The sequence below is a fragment of the Salvelinus alpinus genome, chromosome 21 (assembly GCF_045679555.1).
Source record: "Salvelinus alpinus chromosome 21, SLU_Salpinus.1, whole genome shotgun sequence".
Lineage (NCBI taxonomy): Eukaryota > Metazoa > Chordata > Actinopteri > Salmoniformes > Salmonidae > Salvelinus > Salvelinus alpinus.
In genome coordinates, this window is record NC_092106.1 from 23,780,479 (window position 1) to 23,803,940 (window position 23,462).

A 23,462-nucleotide genomic window follows, 5' to 3' on the forward strand; every position below is an offset into this window, starting at 1 on the left:
CTAACCATGTGTAGGTGACCAATACAATTTGATTTGAGAAGTTTTTCATCAAGGATCTCTCTGTGCTTTGCTACGTTCAGATTTCCCTCGATCCTGACTAGTCTCCCAGTCCCTGCCGCTGAAAAACATCCCCACTGCATGATGCTATAACCACCATGCTTCACAGGAGGGATGGTGCCAGGTTTCCTCCAGATGTGAATGCATTCAGGACAAAGAGTTCCATCTTGGTTTCATCAGGCCAGAGAATCTTTTTTTCTCATGGTCAGAGTCATTAGGTGCCTTTTGGCAAACTCCAAGCAGGCTGTCATGTGCCTTTTACTGAGGAGGGGCTTCCATCTGGCCACTCTACCATAAATGCCTGATTGGTGGAGTGCTGCAGAGATGGTTGTCCTTCTGGAAGGTTCTCCCATCTCCACCGAGGCCCTTCTCCCCCGATTGCTCAGTTTGGCCAGGTGACCAGCTCTAGGAAGAGTCTTGATGGTTCCAAACTTCTTCCATTTAAGAATGATGGAGTCCACTGTGTTCTTGAGGACCTTCAATGCTGCAGAAATATTTTGGTATCCTTTTCCAGATCTGTGCCTCGACACAATCCTGTCTCGGAGCTCAGCGGACAATTCCTTCAACCTCATGGCTTGATTTTTGCTCTGACAAGCACTGTCAACTGTGGGACCTTATATAGACAGGTGTGTGACTTTCCAAATCATGTCCAATCAATTTAATTTACCACAGGTGGACTTCAATCAAGTTGTAGAAACATCTCAATGATGATCAATGGAAACAGGATGCACCTGAGCTCAATTTCGATTCTCATAGCAAAGTGTCTGAATACTTCTGTATTAAATAAATGTGCAAAATGTTTCTAAAAAACTGTTTTTGTTTTGTCATTATGGGGTATTGTTTGTAGATTGATGAGGAAAAATAATAATTTAATACATTTTAGAATAAGGCTGTAACATAACAAAATATGGAAAAAGTAAACGTGTCTGAAAACTTTCCGAATGTACAGTATCTACAGGAAAATATTTGAGGTTTGGGAATCAGACTGTAGCCTTGCTTCCAGATGGATCCTTTGTTTGGAATATGATTATTTGTGGTTTTGAACAACACACATCTAGCAGTTCCAAATAGATTTAGCTTCAGTTTGGAGCTTGTGAGAAATTAAAACAGCCAGGACAGAAAACATTTTCCATACACACAATCTTTTGATTTATGTTGTTTTGTCTTTTACGTTCATACTTGTTGTAGCATGTTGGTTTGATGGGGAATGTGAGCTGACCATTTGTTTTGGAGATTTACTCCTCTCCCATGCATAATCAATTTCTATAGTAGGCATCTCTTCATCTAGACTCTCCTCATGTCTCCATATTGCATTTTCCTACATTTCTTTGAAGGAACAACCTGCTCCTTACTCAACAGAGATAAACTGGACGAACTACAGTACACGCAAAGAAGACTCATTAATGAATTTCCATGGTGAAAATGTCTGTTTGCTGGTGTAGCAAACATGCTAGCATGTGTGAGCTGTACATGCTTTGTAGAAGAAGGACCTATTTGTATGCCTTTTGCACAGTGAAATATCCCATTTTACATTTTAAGTGCAGCTTTGCAATCTTTTACCACCTCAACATTAGAAACGGCATATATCTTGTGTTATCAGAGCTATCAGTGCAGTCTCTATTCTTCTAGTTAGAGCGTTAATGAGACACTGGAGATTTGTGAAAGGTGCTAATAATGCTGTTTAATTATGTTTGAGATTCCCAGTTCTATTATTCCACAGGATTAGATGCCAGACAAAATAAGCCATGCTGTTGGTCCATAAGAGGATTGTTTTGCCTGAGTAATCATGCTAGCTACTGTACACTAGCTTAACGAGTGTGTGTTTCTGAGCATGGCTACGTCTAGGGGTAAGCATGATGAGAACCACAGATGTGTCAGATTAGCAGGTGTGTCTCTAGGTGAAGAGACTGCTGGGTGGCTTTTTCTGTCTACAGTATCCTGTTTTCTACTTGTATTAGGCCTTGGAGGAGCCCATTAGTGTCTAGTGTTGGAATCCACAGCTGCTATCTCTTAGTATGTCCCTGATGTTCATTAACGTGGATCTGTCTGAGGACAATGTACAGTAGTTGTACCATGTCAAAGCTAGATGACCAGGAACACTCTTAACTACTGAAGGGCAACAGGAGAGTACAGTATGTGAATCAATGTGAGTGCTATTCTAGACATATTAGATATTCATGTATGCTACTTTCTGAGCATGGGAATGTACCGTTTTCTACTCTCATCTTGCCACAGCCTAGCACTGCACTGAGAAACACTCCATCCTAACAGAAATATTGTGACCTCTCTGTGTACTTCGGCACTAGAAGGGCAAGTCTACAGTAAGTAACACACCCTGTTTAGTTGTCAGTTGTATTCTAGTCTAAGGGTGAGAGAGAAAGTAGTAAGGCTTGTTGGCCTCCTCTGCTGGTTCTGGGTTGTTTTCAGTAGGCTGTGAATGCTGCTCCATGGTTGGTTTAAGTCCAGTGTGGGAGTAAACAGGTCCAAAACAGGCTCCCAGCTAGTCTCCCACCAAACTCTATTCATTGTACAAAGTTGACCTGGTGCTATAACTCACACATACTGGCTGTTGGCAGGAGATCAATTATGTATTTTGCTCAAGGGTTTGTAATGCAGTTGACTCCCTGACCCAAAGATTTCCTACACGACCATGAGGTCAAAGATTCCCATGCAGCCATCTGTGCGTCAAGCCTAGTCAGGAAGCATGCTCAAAGTTGGATGAAGGGCTGTTGTGAAAACAAACGTGTTGAATCACACAGATTCTGGCCATCACCCATCTCTGCACCATAGAACAGAATAACAGATGAAACATCAGGCTGCAAATCAATAACCAAGTCATGCAGTGTCAAGAGAAAACATAGTTTAATATGTTTTGAAAAATCCATCTGAGGACATGGTTGTACTGTATTACGTATGGAGTATTTGTTTGAGTCAGAAATCTCCTTTGCCCTATTATGATGCAAATGTGCATATAAAGCAATGTATATAGAATTGCTAAAAGGTGAAGAAAAATCATGTTTATTAGCTGCCAGGTTTAAGAGGGCATAGTCAAACAATTTCTCCCACATTGTTTCAGTTTATGGTCAGAATTTCTCACATCTCATTTTTTTTACAAATAGAAATGCACCCTGAAAATATGCCCCCTTCAAATACATTCATATTTCAGCAATCATAATGTGGAGCCAAGTCATCCAGCCTGCAAATTGCCCATGGAGAATACTTGTTTGCTAGACTATTATATGTGCCACATCCCATCCAGGCCTTTGTGGCAGCCTCTTATCCCTGGCCTGCATGCCCAATTTCTCAGACTCTGACATTTCAGCTATCAGACCGCCTTCGGTCACAGGGAAAGAAGAAATCCCCCATAAATATTGTTTGCGGAGAATCTGTTCCTGATATCCCCTTCCTCACCTCTCCTCCCCTTTCCCCCTCCTTCCCCAGCAGCGACATTATGCCGCCCTTGATGTTTTATCATTAGTTTGGAAGTGTGTGGTCCCCTACTGTGGACTTCTGATGGGCACAGACAGTAAAGGCATGGAGACAGCCAGCCAATTTCTCCCGCTGTGACTTGTCCCCAGCAAGGGGCCGGCGCTATCTCTCTCTGTGCCAAAAACAGGCAGATATTCCCTGTGGCAGGGAAGCTTTCAAGCCTCTTAGCACCGCTGCATACCTGTATTGGCCTCCATTTTGTCATTCTCATTATTTTATTTGTGGTGTTATGAAAGGCCTCATCAGTACACTATCAGTCTTTTACTGTTGCAAGGTGTGCAGAAGAACTGCAGGGGAGTGTGCCAGAGTTGCTTAATGCACTGCTTAACTTAATTACTGGAAATAATCACTTAATATGTTCATTTATGACTTCCCAACTACCCATTGAATGTTTATGAGCAATATTGGACACATTAAGTTTGTTTTTCAAACTACGGTATGAGTATACAAAATTGTAAATTTGATGTGTTCATGCCAACGTTTTGGCCTATTGTTGATGAGTAGAGGTTTAAGTAAGGTTGGAATGACCTGATATCACACACTGTGCATTATCTATGCTCTGATATTGCATTCACTATCACTAGAAAAGCCATCAATGATGTGTTGACACAGTTTACAGATGAAGAAGGCAATTTTGGAAAAGCAACATCCTTCCTGAGGGAAAAACATACACAGCATACCACCTAAATCATTATCTCTAGTAGTAGGACTACAGTAGATACTTAGAGATTTAACACTTTCCCAATCCTGCTACTTCCATACTTGCATGACCCCATCCTTAATGGCTTCTCACACTTTCTTTATTTCTTATACATGTCTTTATTTTGTATGTTTTCCATCTAGATGCTCCTACCACGATCCCCACACCCACCACCTTGAACCTAGACAACACCCAAGGTACTGTATGTCCCCGCTTTGTTCACTCTCACCCCTCGCCTGTGTGTACGTGTGTGCATGCTTGCTTGCTTGTGTGGGTCTGCAGTAGTGTTGTACAACGAGAGAGTGGGTGAGAGAGTTTGGGAGAGAGGAAGAGAGAGGGAGAGACTGCGGGCAAGCAGTCTTAATCAGATTGTCCTGCTGATAGGTGAAATGGTGGACGACCTACACTGTGCTTTCAGTGACACCTGTCACATGTTTGATCTGTGAGGATGGAGGAGACATGTTGGTCGCTTGGCTCTCTGCTATCTTATCAGCATCGCCATGCAGCCGTATATCAACCTGCGCACGCTCTCATCACATTCACATTATAATGCCCTTTACATCTCCCCATCAAATCACAATCACATCCATCTTTGTAGGCCTGGAAACATTGACCGTTTTATATATATTTATTTACTCATTTACTGGCTTTTTAAAAAACACACTGATATGGCTGACTTGCTTAAACATATGTGGTTTCTTCTGAATTGAGATGTACAAACTAAGAGGCTAAACGTAATTTGGATTAAGACATTAATGAGCGAGCTAAGACGGACGTAGTCAATATAACTATTTGTTCAGCACTTTTGAATTGTACAGCGACAGAATTCAGAACATGGGCCGTTCTTACAGTATTCTCCCTGTTCACCAAGTCAGAACCGTAGGATAAATATAGGGGGCATATAAGCAGACAATGAAAGCTCTTACACAATTCGATGTTAACATTTCTATAAAACCGGCTATTTGTGCACCACAAAGTCAAAGCAGTAGGCTAAGTTATGAGGGGGAAAGGGACCAAATGATTCGGGTGAGGCACATGAAATACTAACAGCTTACTACACAACATACACTTAGTATTACTTTCTTTTTTGCAGTATACATACTGTATCTCCCTGGCGTATTACATAATTGATGCAGTAGCATACAAGACATTTTTGGACTCAACGTTGTGCTGTGCCCACTTGAACAAGAAGGTGGCGTGGCGGTCCTTCTTTTGGGCAAATTTGGTCATGAAACTTTGTCATCAAAGTCTGGCATTCTCTGGATTTATGGTGCTTTCAAGACAACTGGGAACTCGTAAAAAAAATTATGTTGAATCATGACGCCAGTGATCTTCAGGTCGGAGCTCTAGAAAGAGGCCAGAGTTCCCGACTTGGAATTCCGTATTTTCCCAGTTGGAGCTAATTTTTTTCAGTGTTCCCAGTTGTCTTGAACTCAGACAGATTTCCCAGTTCCAGTTCCGATTTCCCAGTTCCAAGTTTCCAGGTGTTTGAATGCAGCAGATGTCATGCTGGATTGACAGCATGGCCAATGTATTCAATCTTTTCTGGCCCATGGTGTTGCGTGTGAATGTTTATCCTTTTAAGCTTCAGGGATGCAAACTGCTGAGGGCCCAAAAAGGTGACACTTTTTTTTGCACTGAAACATGCAAAAAATCCCTGCTAGGGGGAAATACAGATTTGAACTAATTAAACAACAAAGAATATGATCTACATGATCAATCTCTGTGTGTAAAATAAAAAGTGGTTCATGTGAACCTAACTCACTGCTAAAAAATGTAAGGAAGCAATCCAATGTTATTTGTTGCCTGTGTTGAGAAAAAACAATACACTGATATTGCAGTTACCATGACAGCTTTTATAATAGAACGCTTGTGACCACACACATCTAAATATTGCACTTGGGAAAAAACATCTTAAAGTAGAAATAGAATGAAACAACTATGCATTCTATTTTTGCTCTATTATAGTGGCCACTGTAGTACTGTAGACATCGATCAAGTGTGTGCAAAAATAACGTTCACTGAGTAAATAATCCCTCCTCACTCACACACAAGTGTTACTGTCAAATTCAACACAACAAAAGCAATATTTTGGGCCTAAACTGCACATTATTACATTGTACACTTTCTGCCTGTGAACATCTGTTCTACAATGTGCCAGCAGAGCATGCTACCCTTTGTTGGCATAACTGATCTCTTTCAGGCAGAGAGTACACCTGGCATAACCCTTTTTATCCACTGTATTGAACAAGAGAGAAAGTGTGTGGTGTTCCTTTCACCTCTATGGTGGCATCCAGCTTAAGCCAGGCCCATCTCCAGCTACACTTGATCCCTGAATCCACATGTTTAACAAGCAACGCCTCATTTTCACCTAATTCTCTCATTCTGAGAATTAACCACATACTGTAGAGGGAAGACATCAGTTCACAGATTAGTAGTTAGTTCGTTAGCTAGTTAACATTTCACACAGATTGCCAGGGTCCAGTGAGCAACTAATGCGTTATAACTTGAGGAACGGCAAGGAGTCGTAACGTTATACCAGTTAATACTATAGAGAATTGGTTAGGTGCTAACGTTATACCAGTTAATACTATAGAGAATTGGTTAGGTGCTAACGTTATACCAGTTAATACTATAGAGAATTGGTTAGGTTACTAATGTTAGCTCATCTGATGTTGTCGTTAGCTGTCTGACTTTGTGTAATGTCCAATGGCCGATGAGCACCGATATGTTTTATCTATAATTTCTCTTCATATGACAAGGATTCAAAAGGATTTGCCAGTAGATTGTCGATGTGATTCATGATGACTGCTTGTCTAGCTTCCTAGCTAAGATGTTGAAAGTATGATCAGTCCAATCAAAGCTACGGTAGATATAACGTGATTTGACGTCATTTTATCTGTGGCCAATGACCTTGAGCCTTCATGGATGGGTACTTCTAATGTAAATATATGGCAGCACCCAAGGGGCTTGAATTGTTTTGCCCTCCCTGTAAAGTTTGCGGTGACTTAGTGTTCCCATGAGTGAAAGCAAAAAAGAGACCATGTTTGTATGCGGCTTTATTAACTCAATAAAACATTTTTTTTTAATGTTTGCAAACTGATATGTGACACATATTAATGCCAAAATATAATGCAAAACATGCAACAAAAATAAAATAATAATAACAACTGCCCCACCTGGCCTGAATGATGGGTCGCCACTGCTTATGGTATGGATGGCGGTCAGTTTATTTAGTGTCAGCTGGCCCACCTTTGTACATACTTTTTAGTGCTGGATCTTCTACAGTACTGTATGTAGCTCAGTTCCTATTCTTTTCACTTTTATGGGAGAAGTGTGCTGCTAAGATTTTTTTGGTGTATAATATGGTTGTTCAAATAAACCCAAAAACAAAACAAAAATCTGTCTCTCCTGCATTGTAGATAGTTCAGGTTTGTTCATATACGGACACATGGAGACCATGTACTAGGATCGCCAAATGAATTCATCAGTGAGAGAAAGTCCATTTAGAAGATAATACATTTCTGATAAACTGGCAGTGAGAGAAATAGAATGGGACTTCTGGGATGGGTTGGGGCTTTTAAAATATCTATTGAAGCCTAATGTTGGCCAAAAGTACTTGGCAGCATCGGGAGGTGACATTTAGAGATAACTAAATATGGTATTTATATTGCAGAGTAACTGCAGGATTGACAACTGCCATTCATTATTTGATATTATTTTGGACTGTTGTTTGCCAGCTAAACCCAGACCTCATAATAGATTTCTATCAATATCTGCAAGCAGAGTTCCCTCAAACGTTTGGATGAAAATCTACGCTATGGAAGTACTCCATAGGTCCTGCTGTGATTCTCTACTAACACACAGGGGAGGGGCAAATGCACTTGCATAGCTGACAATGTACTTCCAGAGCTAACATGAAGTCATCCCAATTCATTCAAAGCCAGCCCATCAAGATGTACCATACGTACAGTACATGTCCCATGGCATGTCACACCGCAGGCTCCTACAGTGGAGGTGGTGGTGGTGGTGGGTGGTGGTACAGTATGGGCTGTTTGATTTCCACTCAGGCACTAGAGAAGTAATCAGGTCCCTTTCATGCTGGTGCTGGAAAGCTCCGGAGGCCATTTTGTGTGTCTGAGTAGAGGGAGTAGAGAGTCTGAGTGTCTCATCAACTGCACAATCAGGTCTACAAGGTGAGTGAGTGGTCTGTGATATGAAGGAGGTCTAGCCCCTATTTCTAAGTTTTTTTTTTTATTGTCCATTTGGAATATTTCACACCACAGAAGAGGGGTGAACTTTTCTGTACAGGATCTTCTGTATCAATGACATGCTACTATACTGTGTCCCAGTATTTGTACTTTTATACAGATGTAGGATCTTAATTTGATCACCTTGTTGCAGGAGAACTTTCATGCAATGCAGGACATTTTCATCCTGTAGTGTATTTCGAAGTTTAAAAAGGCTTCGGAAGTTTGGAATTGTTTCATTTTTTCATTAATTATAATCTATATATTAATTCACATGTCCTGTTGCTGCAGGATTATTTTCCTGCTGTAGCAAACTGGCGCAAAAGATCCTACATGTGTATGTCTGAAGTTTTATATTTGTCCTTGGATTAGGACAAAACTCTGAGGAGACTGTTGAATGATCTTATATGGTCTCTACAGAGAATCACAGATGATACTGTAGTTATAGTATTGGGGTTCAACTCCCATGGGTGTCAGCCAACTTACAGTGAGAATGCAATTCGTAAAAACAGGTGGTTGTTAAAATGGTGTGTTGTGTTTTTCATTGTATACCAATTATTCTTCACTTACAGCTTACTGTATGCGGCAGCGGAGACATTTTCATAACTCCTCAGTGATTTCCGAGAGACAGGACTTAAACGGGGGTTTGACATGATTTCTGCAGTGCATGCTGGTAGGATGTAATAGAGCTTTCTTGCTGTTCACTACTCTTCTAAATACCATGTCACAGGGGCCTTGTTAACTTGGCCTGCAAAGCGTCACATTGCATTACTCTAAGCTGCAGAACCGCACCTTCTGTTGGCATTTTCCTCTGTTCAAGTATAAAACGTACATTCGCAACAGAGGGTAACATGAGTGTCATGACCAGAATATCCTTGTAAGCCTGAGGCCCATAGAGATTGAAATATAATGTCATGTACCATAGCTTTACATTGTACTTAGATAACTCTTCATTGGACTTCACAGGGATTCCTGTTAGGAACAAATCGAGGACTACTTAAGCTAGTTCCTCCCAGCCCTGAGCACCACACAGTGCGCTCCTGTGATGTGTGTGAATGGTGTTATCCAAATGAATGTGTAAACATACAGCTCTCAAGCTGCCATTTTCCATTGATCCACACAAGCAGCCATCCCTCCATGTGGCCTCTCCACTTCCCTTTATGAAGCTAAGGGAAACATTCTGTGGGGTTCCATTCTGAACAAGTTGTTTATGCACCGTTTCCTCTTTGTGTGGCTCCCAGTTCATGTAGAATGTAGCTTTCATTTCCACAGTGTAATGCTTTCATGCCCTGCTAGATTTTTCTCTCCTTGATAAGTGTTTTCTTTTTTTCTTTGCATTTCCTTGGTGTAGCCTAGCAACAGGCTATAGAGCCAGCGGTTCAAGGCCTAAATATGGTTTTGTGTTGAGGAGGAGCAAATGCCATGGTAAAGCATGAAACCACAAAGTCGTTTGTACATCTCCGGTGTAGAGCTGGCCAGCCCTCCACGTTTTGTAGCTACTGCTCTATCTCAAAGGAAGGAAGGAAGGAAGGAAGGAAGGAAGGAAGGAAGGAAGGAAGGAAGGAAGGAAGGAAGGAAGGAAGGAAGGAAGGAAGGAAGGAAGGAAGGAAGGAAGGAAGGAAGGAAGGAAGGAAGGAAGGAAGGAAGGAAGGAAGGAAGGAAGGAAGGAAGGAAGGAAGGAAGGAAGGAAGGAAGGAAGGAAGGAAGATGGTGCTTGGAGAGTTCACATTATCAAGCTTTTCAGTGTTCCTATATAAAATATGTAGGACTAAGGGACTTTAAGTCCCTGCAGAGTTCAGGGGAGAGATGAGCCACAATCTATGAATGCATTGTGTCATGGGTGTGATAAAGCCTAACCTCTTTTCAGTGCTATACTGTCAACTATATGTACACCAACATTTACTTAACCGAAGGTTATTGTGAAGTGCATTAAAAAGTAGGTTTTAAAGCAACTGTTTTAACCTTTTTAAAGTAAAGAGATTGAGAGTGCAGGATTGAGAGTTACCCAATCGTCTTTTTCCTGAAGGTCTTCCACCCCACACATGTATGGGGAATTTATTTAAAAATATTTTTTACTATTATAAAATGGCACACAAACAAGTACAGTGCCCATCCTAATTAATAAGTGCTGCCTCTCTGATTGGTTTGCTAACCTAATGCAATGCTCCAGGCACCATGGCTTTTATGGAGGAGCTGGTGTGAATAGTTTTCAGCCAGCATTATTAAACAGAGTGGTTTCTGGTATTGTGCTGGCAGGCTGGATCCTATTGGTGAGGGGGTAGTAGTCATTCTGATTCTACATCTCAAGGGGTATAAAGGCAGTCTGCTGAGGTAAAGCCCTCACTCGTCAAACATTCAGAGATGATCCCAGGGAGGGACATCATATCCTGGGTAATCTCCTGCTAACCCCCTCCTTACCTCGCCTTGGCTGGAGAGAGTAGAGAAGCATCTGGACAGAAACACTTCTCACCATTCACAATGATCTCTATTGAAAACTCAAAACACTTGACAGGGCTCCTGTACTGTACATTGTGCTGGTGTGCATGTTGAATAAATTAACTGTAAGAAGTAAATGTTGAGTATCCTGTTCAGTTAAATGAGATCTCCAGAACCCTGTGGTTTAACAACTGATCCAGATGTACAGGCTCAATGACTGGAGGAGCACTAAGTCCTCCACATGCAGGGTATCCACAGTTCCCCGTTCAGCTGCAGGCTCTATATTGTCTAAATGTATAGTATGTATACAGCGTCAAAGATAGGCCACTAGTCATGCTGCCTGCTACCACACAGATCTCCGTCAAGCCTGTGTTTGTATGCTGCAAGGATGCTAGCCCACCACAGCGTATCCACTATCATCCAGCTAAATTGATCCTACTCCAGGGAAGGACCTTTCATCAACAATGAATGAGTCAATCTGAGTTTAGCTGGCACTAAGAATAAGGAATGAATGGAACACTTGACCTTGACTTTTCTCTCCTCTGCTTTGTTTTGTGAGGCAATTTCATTGTTATTGACTATAGCTGAAATGTATTGGAGTGAAACTAGAGAAAGTATGCTGTCTTACTGTAAGTGGACGCTGATACTTTCACAGTTGTTTTTGTGTGTTCTCATATGTTTCATCACTGTCTTATGGAGTATGGCTTCTTCATCTTCCAAAGGTACGTGGGCGTGCGTTCAAACTGTGCATGTAATCTTCAGTGCAAACATTAGCAAATGTTCTACAAAGTGTTGAACTGTCTTTACTGTCATAACAATGCGTAACAATATTATAAACAGTAATACATGTTAGTGGTTAACAGAATGGTTAACAGTATCTTACTGTATGAGCTAAGTCCTATCTGTTAGAAAATATAGCCATGTTAAGTGTTACCAACCACACCAAGGCGAGGCTACATGGTGTCACTAAATAGTGTTGAAGCCTGAATATGTCACTGAGTTAATGGGCTACAGTGGAAGTGAGAAGTCTTCCACGTTCTGACGTTGAAACGCTACAGTGCCTAACTTCGGCACACCTCATTGTGCTGCTGAAGCACTGCCAAAGATAGCTCTGCAGACAGACAGACAAGCAGACAGACAAGCAGACAGACAGGCAGGCAGACCAGAGTGTGACTTTATTATGCTGATTCTCCTGGTGCTGAGACAGAAGCAAGAAGACATGTGAATGATTCAGCTGTTCACGGCTTTGACTGAGTGAATCCTTTGGATACATACACCCACATGGTTTAGCACCTTTGAAATCAGATGGCACCTTATGATTATGTACGCATTTAGGGCTGAAGTAAAGTCATACTAGTGTATTATGAAATATACTGTATATGAAAGAGAGGTGAATGGTAGAGGCAATAGGTCAGTTTCCACTGCATAGGGATTAACAATAAATGAACTGTCTGAGTCAATAGTGTTAGAGCCAGGCTTGAATCAGAATGCACATCAAGCCTGGCTCTAACACTACTGATTCAGACAGTTAGTGTGCGTTAATTCATTGTTTATCAAACATTTGGTAATTTGTCAAACATTTAATGCAAACACTTAACACTTGTATATCATTAGCCTTTGAGGCTTAACATTAAATGCTTATTTGATTTGCAAATGATGTTGACTCAGATTAGCAGATTGGTTCCCTTTATAATGGGTGTGCTTTGCTTTCTTGATTTAGCAACAAAAAATAAATCCATTTATGTGAGGAGAAAATTAGCCACTAGCTCCAATTTAGTCTGTACAATAGTCCACTCTAATTGGTCCCCAGGGGTGTTTAGGTTGTATTGTGCAAGGATGAGGATGTTCAAAGAGTGTCATACTAAATGAAGATGGTTTTCTCATATGGCCTGATTTTAACTTGAAATATGGATATTTAACTTGGAAACTTTACAACTTTTTCTCAGATCTTGAGCAGCTAATGTTGGAAGATCATATTTGGGAATATTTGAGGTAAAAAAGGAAAACAGGCACAGATGGATTCAATATTCCTCAAAACCCATTTTGAACCCTTTCAACATTCTTAGGTTGACATGCACCGCAGGAGAATGTCTAACCAGAAGTGGTGTGTTAGTTTGTCTACCTGCTGACACTCCAAAGGGTAACAATATACGGCATTGGAAGTTCAGAGAACTCAGTTCCACTAATATTCTTTCTGAGGAGGTTAGAGTCTTGGTTACGTTGTCCACCGGAACATGTGGTACAGCTGCTACTGTGAGAGCAGGGTAGAGCACTGGAATATATTTTCCATTAGCTTGTCAATCACTTTCCTTAGCCATGACCTTCCCCAGAAAAACACTTTAAAGGAACACGGTAGAAGCAGGCAGCATTCAGTATCCTTTTGTGTGTAGTTGAGAAGCTTGTTTTGTCAAATCAAAGTTTCCCAAACTACATTTTTGCTAACATCCCATGGTCCAGAGTTCACAGTCAACTCTCCATTCAGAGATGTTATGTGTTGCCATCAGTCCTTCAACTGTATTTTCGCACCTCCATAAAATGTCATGGTTGAGTCTGCGAATCTTCACTGCTTTGTTCAGAATTGATAAAGCAAGTTTGTCTCTGAATCTCTAGCAGGCTGTTTGATTAAATAATTAAGACACACAAATTACTCAAGAGGGAGTCAGAGATCAAGATAGCCTAACCAGAAGAAAATAACTTTCTCCCGCTGCTGCTGGTCTTCACAGAATTACGCTCCTGAAGTTGTCGGTAATAGGCTACACCAGCAGTCGGGAACCTTTTTTAAGTATTTGTATCTCAAAATCATTACATGTGGTAAATCTACATTCTATCTAAATGAAAATTATACAAATCTAAAAGTAACTTTTATTGCCATTGCCAACTATGTAAAAATAGCGTACATAAAGCCAATACATAAAAACATTGCAGCCTGCAGGTAGAAAATATCCTGATAAAAATAAATATCCTATGAATCACATTGGCTACGCTCAGAAAGTCGTGCTAGCAAACTTGAAGCATTGTATAAAATATTCTGGGCCCGACCTCCCGAGGGGCACAGCGTTCTAAGGCAATGCATCGCAGTGTTGCGGCGTCACTACAGCCTGGGTTTCGAAATTGGGGAGAAAATGTACAAATATAAACAATTAAATATTCTGCGCCAATGAGCTCGGGACAGACACAGCTGTAGGCTATTAGTGCAAGGGATTAGAAGTAATCAGGTATTTTATGACGTTTCCACTGGATCAGAGCTTTACATTTTTCACCTTCTTGCCAAGTGGTTATCGAAAGGGAGAGAGCTGGAAATATTCTTCAAATACTTTGAGGTACTTTTGTCATTCTCAATTGATTATAAAAACAGAATTCATTTACGTGCTGTTTGAGGTGAAGAAAACACAAAACTCTGAATAAATTGACAAAACTCGAAATGGAAAGAAATAAACAAAAACTTTTTTTCCAAAAGTATAGCATAGGTTGTGCATTCTGCAAAACACATGTCCACTCCAACAATGAGGACGTTAAATGACTGTAATAATAATATATTCAATGCATTAACAGAAATTAACGTAACCTAACAAATATTGCAGATTAGTAATGATGGGAATTAACGGTAAATGTAGGTTACTACTGGTGATATACAGTACCAGTCAAAAGTTTGGACACACCTACTCATTCAAGGGTTTTTCATTATTTTTACTATTTCTACATTGTAGAATAACAACTATGAAATAACACATATGGAATCATGTAGTAACCAAAAAAAGTGTTAAACAAATCAAAATATATTTATATTTTTGATTCTTCAAAGGAGCCACCCTTTGCCTTGAAGACAGCTTTGCACACTCTTGGTATTCTCTCAACCACTTCACCTGGAATGCTTTTCCAAAAGTATTGAAGGAGTTCTCACATATGCTGAGTAATTGTAGGCTGATTTTCCTTCACTCTGCAGTCATCAACTCATCCCAAACCATCTCAATTGGGTTGAGGTTGGGTTATTGTGGAGGCCAGGTCATCTGATGCAGCACTCCATCACTCTCCTTCTTGGTCAAATAGCCCTTACACAGCCTGGAGGTGTGTTTTGGGTAATTGTCCTGTTGAAAAACAAATGATAGTCCCACTAAGCGCAAACCAGATGGGATGGAGTATCGCTGCAGAATGCTGTGGTAGCCTCGCTTGTTAAGTGTGCCTTGAATTCTAAATAAATCATAGACAGTGTCACCAGCAAAGCACCATTACACCTCCTTCTCCATGCTTAATGGTGGGAACGTCGCATGCGGAGATCATCTGTTCACCTACTCTGCTTCTCACAAAGACATGGCGGTTGGAACCAAAAATCTTTAAAAAAATTATTTTAAGAATCTCAGATTTCCACCAGTCTAATGTCCATCGCTCTTGTTCCTTGGCCCAGGCATGTCTCTTCTTATTATTGGTGTCCTTTGGTAGTGGTTTCTTTGCAGCAATTCCACCATGGCCTGATTCACAGTCTCCTCTGAACAGTTGATGTTGAGATGTGTCTGTTACTTGAACTCTTTGAAGAATTTATTTGCGGTGCAATCTGAGGTGCAGTTAACTCTAATGAACTTATCCTCCACAGCAGAGGTAACTCTGGGTCTTCCTTTCCTGTGGCGGTCCTCATGAGAGGATGTTTCATCATAGCGCTTGATGGTGTTTGTCACTGCACTCGAAGAAATGTTCAAGGTTCTTGAAATGATGGACTGTCGTTTCTGTTTGCTTTTTTGAGCTGTTCTTGCCATAATATGGACTTGGTCTTTTACCAAATAGGGCTATCTTCTGTATACCACCCCTACCATGTCACAACACAACTGACTGGCTCAATTAAGAAGGAAAGAAATTCCACAAATGTGCTTTTAACAAGGCCCACCTGTTAATTGAAATGCATTCCAGGTGACTACCTCATGAAGCTGGTTGAGAGAATGCCAAGAGTGTGCAAAGCTGTAATCAAGGCAAAGGGTGGCTACTTTGAAGAATCTCAAATATAAAATATATTTTGATTTGTTTAACACGTTTTTGGTTACTACATGATTCCATATGTGTTATTTCATAGTTTTAATGTCTTCACTATTATTCTACAATGTAGAACATAGTAAAAGTAAAGAAAAACCCTGGAATGAGTAGGTGTGTCCAAACTTTTGACTGGTACTGTATGTAATGGGGAATTGATAGACACAGCAAACAATGCACACAATGAAGTTATGAAACAATGAATATCCACGAAATGGCAGGAGAGAGCGCATTCTGGAGAGAGCCGTACTTGTGCATCTGAGCCACAATCCCCATATTCTTGGACCGTGGACCACGGCCTCCTCAATGGATTAGTCCACTCAGACAGGCGCAGATCAGACAGTTGTCTCGTGTGCCATGAAAAAAAAAATCGATTTGCAACTGCTCAACTAAAAAAATGGGATGTTTTCAATACAGACCCCTTTTGTCATACAGTATTCCATATAAGGCACCCAGACGTTCTGAATGTTTCACAGTATATACCCTTAATCTTGTAATAAATTAAATCTAATGATGCATAACTTGACATTTCTGCCGTCCATTGTGACATTCTGGGAGGATAACCAACCTTCCAATTAATGGCAATGCTTTTCTTAGCCGCTATAAATGCTAGGTTACACATTTCTTCTGATAAGTCTCCAGTATCAACATTTCCAAGCAATCAGAAACAGGGAGAAGCCTGAATTCAGCCAGCCTTGACAAGATCATAACATATGCAAATATGTCTCCTTTTGTGTTTTACACCTCCAGCAGAGGACTTTCATTTCTGAGTGCATGATATTCATTTTCACTGGCATGTTCTATGGATGGTCTTAACTTGCAGTAATTTATGTCTGAGATTATATGAACATGACTGCACATTCAAACATATCTGTATGCTTTCATCTTCATCAATAGTGTTTCCCAGGTCTTCTTCACATTTTTGTCTGTCATGTTTTGTGTCATCGGGAAAAGCCTCTATCAACCCTTGATACCGTCGGGAATTCAACTTTAGAGGTTTGTCAGACTTTCTTAAAATAGTTAAAATCTTTGAAGCTTCTGGCTTGTCCATTGTTTGCTGCAAAGAGAATGCAGTGTTGTATCTGCAAAGTTCACCTCAGAGCCGTCACAGACTTGTCTTCGCTGGTTGCCTGACCCTGCTGAAACCCCTGTCACCATCTGCTCAAATGAGGCATGACAAAGAATGACCTTTGTGTAGATATATACATGATATTATCCAATAATAGAATCAATGGTTCAATAATTGAAATGACCATTATTCCCAGATTCCAAACTGTAAGCTACCAATCAACTCAAGATGGAACTTTGTATCCATTCACTGTTTACCATTCACAGTTAATTTACTTCTGTTGAAACGGGACAAAAAGGCAACAAAACATTTCCATACACACACCAGCTGTTAAATGCTGCTACCTGACAGATAGCTAGAGGCTAGAGCTGAACAGGCTGTGGTAGCTACTAGCTAGCTAGCTAGTTCATTCTCTTCAGACATAACTTCAGTCGAGAGGGGATGAAACATTAGCTAACGTTCCATGTCAGTTACACTACTAGCTCAGCACTGAGAATAAATACTTTTATTTTATATAACAGCTGTTACCTTGTTAGCTACATCAGTCAAATAAAGAGTAGCCCCCGTCCCCAGTGAAAGTTGCACCCCTGTTCCAAACAACACATAAAGGATTGACCTCACAGCCCTAAATTATGCCTGCACTCTATGAACTGACCTCAACAAAACACTTTCAAATCTAAGGCTCAATTCAATTCAGTCCAGCCTGCCTTTGCCATATTTATCCTGTACAGTGGATTATAATCATTTAACATTTTTGTAGGGGTTGATAAATCAAGTCTGAAATTTAAAAGTGGAAATTACAAGCTTGGCACACCTGTATTTGGGGAGTTTCTCTCATTCCTCTCTGCTGATCCTCTCAAGCTCTGTCAGGTTGGATGGGCAGCGTTGCTGCACAGCTATTTTCAGGTCTCTCCAGAGATGTTTGATCGGGTTCAAGTGGCAGGAACACTCAAGGACATTCAGACTTGTCCCGAAGTCACTGCTGCATTGTCTTGGCTGTGTGCTTAGAGTCGTTGTCCTGTTGGAAGGTGAACCTTTGCTCCATTCTTAGGTCCTGAGCGTTCTGGATCAGGTTTCCTTTAAGGATCTCTCAGTACTTTGCTCCGTTCATCTTTGCCTCGTTCCTGACTAGTCTCCCAGTCCCTGCCGCTGAAAAACATCCCCACAGCATGATGCTGCCAACACCATGCTTCACCGTAGGGATGGTGCCAGGTTTCCTCCAGATGTGACCTTTGGCATTCAGGACAAAGAGTTCAATCTTGGTTTCATCAGAACAGAGAATCTTGTTTCTCATGGTCTGAGAGTCTTTAGGTGCCTTTTGGCAAACTCCAAGTGGGCTGTCATATGCCTTTTACTGAGGAGTGGCTTCCATCTCTACTATAAAGGCCTGATTGGTGGAGTGCTGCAGAGATGGTTGTCCTTCTGGAAGGTTCTCCCATCTCCATAGAGGAACTCTAGAGCTCTGTCAAAGTGACCATCGGGTTCTTGGTCACCTCCCTGACCAAGGCCCTTCTCCTCCGATTGCTCAGTTTGGCCAGGCGGCCAGCTCTAGGAAGAGTCTTGGTGGTTCCAAACTTCTTCCATTTAAGAATGATGGAGGCCACTGTGTTCTTGGGGATCTTCAATGCTGCAGAAATGTTTTGGTACTCTTCCCCAGATCTGTGCCTTGACACGATCCTGTCTTGGAGCTCTATGACTTCATGGCTTGGTTTTTGCTCTGACATGCACTGTCAACTGTCAGACCTTATATAGACAGGTGTGTGCCTTTCCAAATCATGTCCAATCAATTGAATTTACCGCAGGTTGTAGAAACTTCTCAAGGACTCAAGTTGTAGAAACATCTCAAGGATGATCAATGGAAACAGGATGCACCTTAGCTCAATTTCGAGTCTAATAGCAACGGTTCTGAATACTTACCTAAATAAGGTATATCTGTTTTTTATTTCTCCATAAATTTGCAAAAATGTCAAATAACCTGATTTCGCTTTGTTATTATGGGGTATTGTGTGTAGATTACTGAGAATTTTTATTGATTTAATCCATTTTAGAATAAGGCTGTAACCTAACAAAATGTGGAAATAATCAAGGGATCTGAATACTTTCCGAATGCACTGTATTTCTATTGAAGGTGAGATTGAATTTTCCCCCTTGCCTAATATGTCATGAGCTTTTTCCATCAATTCACAAGAGTCAGCATTGCAATTAAATGTGTGTAATTACATCTGTAAATCCACAGTGCGCATACAAACCGCCTGCCTGTTTTCGCAAGAGTGTGTTCCAGTATCACTAATGAAATCAATATTCAATGTAATCAGCCAAGGGACAGAGATACACACAACTGATCCCCAGTTACTGTCAGTCATTCAGTCACCAAGTCAGTCATTCAGTCAATAAGTCAGGTAGTCAGTCACTAAGTCAGTCTGTCAGTCACCAATTCAGTCATTCAGTCAATAAATCAGGTAGTCAGTCACTAAGTCAGTCAATAAGTCAATAAGTCAGGCAGTCAGTCAGTCACTAAGCCAGTCAGCCAGTCAGTCACGAAGTCAGTCAGTCAGTCACTAAGCCAGTCAGCTAGTCAGTTAGTCAGTCAGTCAGTCAATCAGTCGCTAAGTCAGCAAGTCAGTCAGTGCGAGGCTGCTAGGTTATTCCATCAGTGACCTGGCTATGTGTAATTAGTCATTCCAGAACAGACACAGAGAGAGAGGGAACCATAAAGCATTTGTCCCCTCCACTCCAGCAGAGCACATGTCAGTGCTGTGCCGACCGACGTGGGCATCGGCCACAAATCCTCTTTATTCCCCCATAAATTCACCTGGCTGTGCACATCCTGTCAGAACCGAGGTGTGGACTGTCATAGCTCGACCTGGAACATCCTGTCAGGACCAAGGTGTGAGCATGTCATAGCTCCCCGGCCACATCATGTCAGGACCGAGGTGTGGGCATGTCATAGCTCCCCGGCCACATCCTGTCAGGACCAAGGTGTGGACTGTCATAGCTCCCCGGCCACATCGTGTCAGGACCAAGGTGTGGACTGTCATAGCTCCCCGGCCACATCATGTCAGGACCGAGGTGTGGGCATGTCACAGCTCCCCGGCCACATCCTGTCAGGACCAAGGTGTGGACTGTCATAGCTCCCCGGCCACATCCTGTCAGGACCAAGGTGTGGACTGTCATAGCTCCCCGGCCACATCATGTCAGGACCGAGGTGTGGGCATGTCATAGCTCCCCAGCCACATCATGTCAGGACCGAGGTGTGGGCATGTCATAGCTCCCCAGCCACATCCTGTCAGGACCGAGGTGTGGGCATGTCACAGCTCCCCCAACCACATCCTGTCAGGACCAAGGTGTGGGCATGTCACAGCTTCCCAGCCACATCCTGTCAGGACCAATGTGTGGGCATGTCACAGCTTCCCAGCCACATCCTGTCAGGACCAAGGTGTGGGCATGTCATAGCTCCCCAGCCACATCCTGTCAGGACCAAGGTGTGGGCAAGTCATAGCTCCCCGGCCACATCCTGTCAGGACCGAGGTGTGGACATGTCACAGCTTCCCAGCCACATCCTGTCAGGACCAAGGTGTGGACATGTCACAGCTTCCCAGCCACATCCTGTCAGGACCGAGGTGTGGGCATGTCATAGCTCCCCGGCCACATCCTGTCAGGACCGAGGTGTGGGCATGTCATAGCTCCCCGGCCACATCCTGTCAGGACCGAGGTGTGGGCATGTCATAGTTTCCCGGCCACATCCTGTCAGGACCGAGGTGTGGGCATGTCATATCTCCCCCAGCCACATCCTGTCAGGACCGAGGTGTGGGCATGTCATAGCTCCCCCAGCCACATCCTGTCAGGACCAAGGTGTGGGCATGTCATAGCTCCCCAGCCACATCCTGTCAGGACCAAGGTGTGGGCATGTCATAGCTCCCCAGCCACATCCTGTCAGGACCAAGGTGTGGGCATGTCATAGCTCCCCAGCCACATCCTGTCAGGACCAAGGTGTGGGCATGTCATAGCTCCCCAGCCACATCCTGTCAGGACCGAGGTGTGGGCATGTCATAGCTTCCCAGCCAATAGCAGGACTATGTGGGAGGGAAAGGCCGAATGTTAGAGCAAATCCATATTATAAACATAATCATAATTCAATTTAGTTTACGTGCAAGGCTATAAAGGGCCGCTGAACTAATAGGCAGAACCATTGAATGACTCCAGACAGGGCAACAGTGTGGGATGGTTCCGTTACAGATCTGTCATTCATCTAGCCATTGGACATTAGAGATGGGTTATAGATTTTACAGTCCCCCAGTTGATATTTTGTGATACCTTTTAGGTACGTTCAATGCTTTAGACAGGCCCACCTCTGTGTGAAAATAAACCAGCTCCATTTCCCCCTCTGTGTGCTGTGGCAGGCTGGTTGTGCTCCCAGACGTTTGTCTGGTTCAGGTGTCAAATGGAAGGGGTGGGGGGGGGGGGGGGGGGGGGGGGGGGGTGTTGAGCCGGGGGTGAGCCGGGGCAGGGCGGGGCGAGGGAGGGAGGGGACATGACAAGGCTCCTCGGCTCAGTCCATTTAGCGTGTTGATGTTCATTAGCATGGAGCATGGGCCCTTCCCTCTCCTCAGGGAGCATGCTGTGCTGTGCTGTGCTACCAGATGTCCCTGATACTGGAAACAAACAGCTATGCTCTGCTCAGCTCAGCTCATCCTGCCTGAGATACAACCAACAGCAGCAGCAGATGAGACTCTAGTCTGTGTCTACAGTATGTGAGCTCTGCCTCTGCTTGGTGGAGGTAAGTCCATTTTGAAGAGGAAATGCCAATGAAGCGTGTCTTTACTCTCTATTCAAGTTAAGGATGTCAGACATTTTATGCTTTTATCATTCGCATTCAGAAAGAAAGTCCTTTCTCCTAATCATAATCTTTATTCAAAACCATCCAATTTCAGTTCATGATTGTAGGGGACTGATGGGAAATGGAGTCTCTCCTTCAGGTAGTAAAGTAACACCCCTTCTCTCACCTCTCCTCTTCACTCCTCCATCAGTCTCAACTGACACAGATCCCCACTTAATCTGTAGACCTCAAGTGCCGAAAATTCAGAAAGTTTGGAGATTTAATGCCTTGCCGTTTTCTTTTGTAGCTAGAAGATGTATAAATCTCACTAAACAGTAAACAGTGGACTAAACAGTGGACAACGATCCACTGTGGGTTCCTGGGGGGGGAAATGTATTTCTGCGAGAGGGGACAGCACACCGGGCCAGATTTATTACGTGCTTGTGTCTACTCTCTATGATTGAGGTCTATAACTTCCTGATATTACCGCTTAAATCAGAGTATATTTTACCGTTCCCTGGAATGTTTCTGTTTAAATTGTGGGGTATGTCAAGTATATCATTTTTATGTAACAGTCTCTGAACATTTTACACAACCACTTTTTGGAGAGGAGAAGCTCTAGCTTCCCAGAATAAGGAGGTATTTGGAATTATGATACAGTGTCATAGAGTTCGCCAGATTTCATTCTATTTTAAAGCAGAGAGAACAAATGCATTGACATGGTACATATCCTGTTGTGAATGTCCATTGCCACACACAGACAATGACTAATCACTTATAAATTACATACGTAGATAAAGATAGGCAAAAATTGAGGCCTCATTCACGGCAGTGCAGTATCAGTTTGAATGGCCATGGGGTCTGAAGTGGTCATTAAGTCACACATACATATACATTAGACTTGCATTTGGTAGTTTGAATAATATCATTCAGAAGTGCAATTCAACTGTATGCAGAAAAAGTAATGAAACCGCAATGAAGTGGGCTATTCTGTTCTACAGCCACAGTAGGAAGGGAAGAGAAGGTGTGACTGAGTGGGAGGAGGTTAATCATACATTTGAATGTTGATTTGAACTGAAAACACTCCACTGCTTCATGTTGTACAATGCATTGTTGTCCTTCATTGTTGAAAAAGACACCTTCAACAGAATAGCTCTAATGGGATTGTATTGAATACGACAGTAGTCACTCTGTATTGAGTCACAGCTACCTCCCTGAGTGGGTCACTCTTTGACCATGGACATCTATAGTAGGTTCTATGTAGAAGTTGACAAATGTAGTTTGTCTTCTGGCTGCAAATGTTACCCGATTTCTTAAAGTGTTTGTGACTTTGAGTACACTGTACATTACTATGCTACTGCCGGTCTCCTGCTCTGTGATTTAATCAGAAGGCAGTCACTGCTCTGATAGCTCGTATTGGCTCAAAGAAGGGGTCTGGGGATCATTGTTTTAAGAGGCTGTGATTGGCTTGTTTCCAGACTCCAGAGCTGGCGAGGGAGCGCCACAGAAGATAGACCACGCTGTCATCGGAGGCGTGGTTGCCGTGGTGATGTTCGCTATCCTCTGTGCACTCATCGTCCTGGGGCGCTACTTCGCCAGACACAAAGGTATAACGGCTCACCTGGGTCC

At 42.4% G+C, this 23,462-nt stretch overlaps 1 protein-coding gene across 4 annotated transcripts in view; it reads left to right on the forward strand.

Moving 5' to 3' along the window:
* Positions 1-23,462, forward strand: part of LOC139548086 (cell adhesion molecule 1-like) — a 179,416-nt gene that overhangs the window by 151,015 nt on the left and 4,939 nt on the right. For 3 of the 4 annotated variants that reach the window (XM_071357418.1, XM_071357419.1, XM_071357422.1), the window contains 2 exons: positions 4,390-4,443; positions 23,312-23,440. In XM_071357418.1, the coding sequence (XP_071213519.1) occupies positions 4,390-4,443; positions 23,312-23,440 (183 nt within the window). The remainder of the gene's footprint in view (positions 1-4,389; positions 4,444-23,311; positions 23,441-23,462) is intronic. The other variant, XM_071357421.1, reaches the window with a different exon arrangement.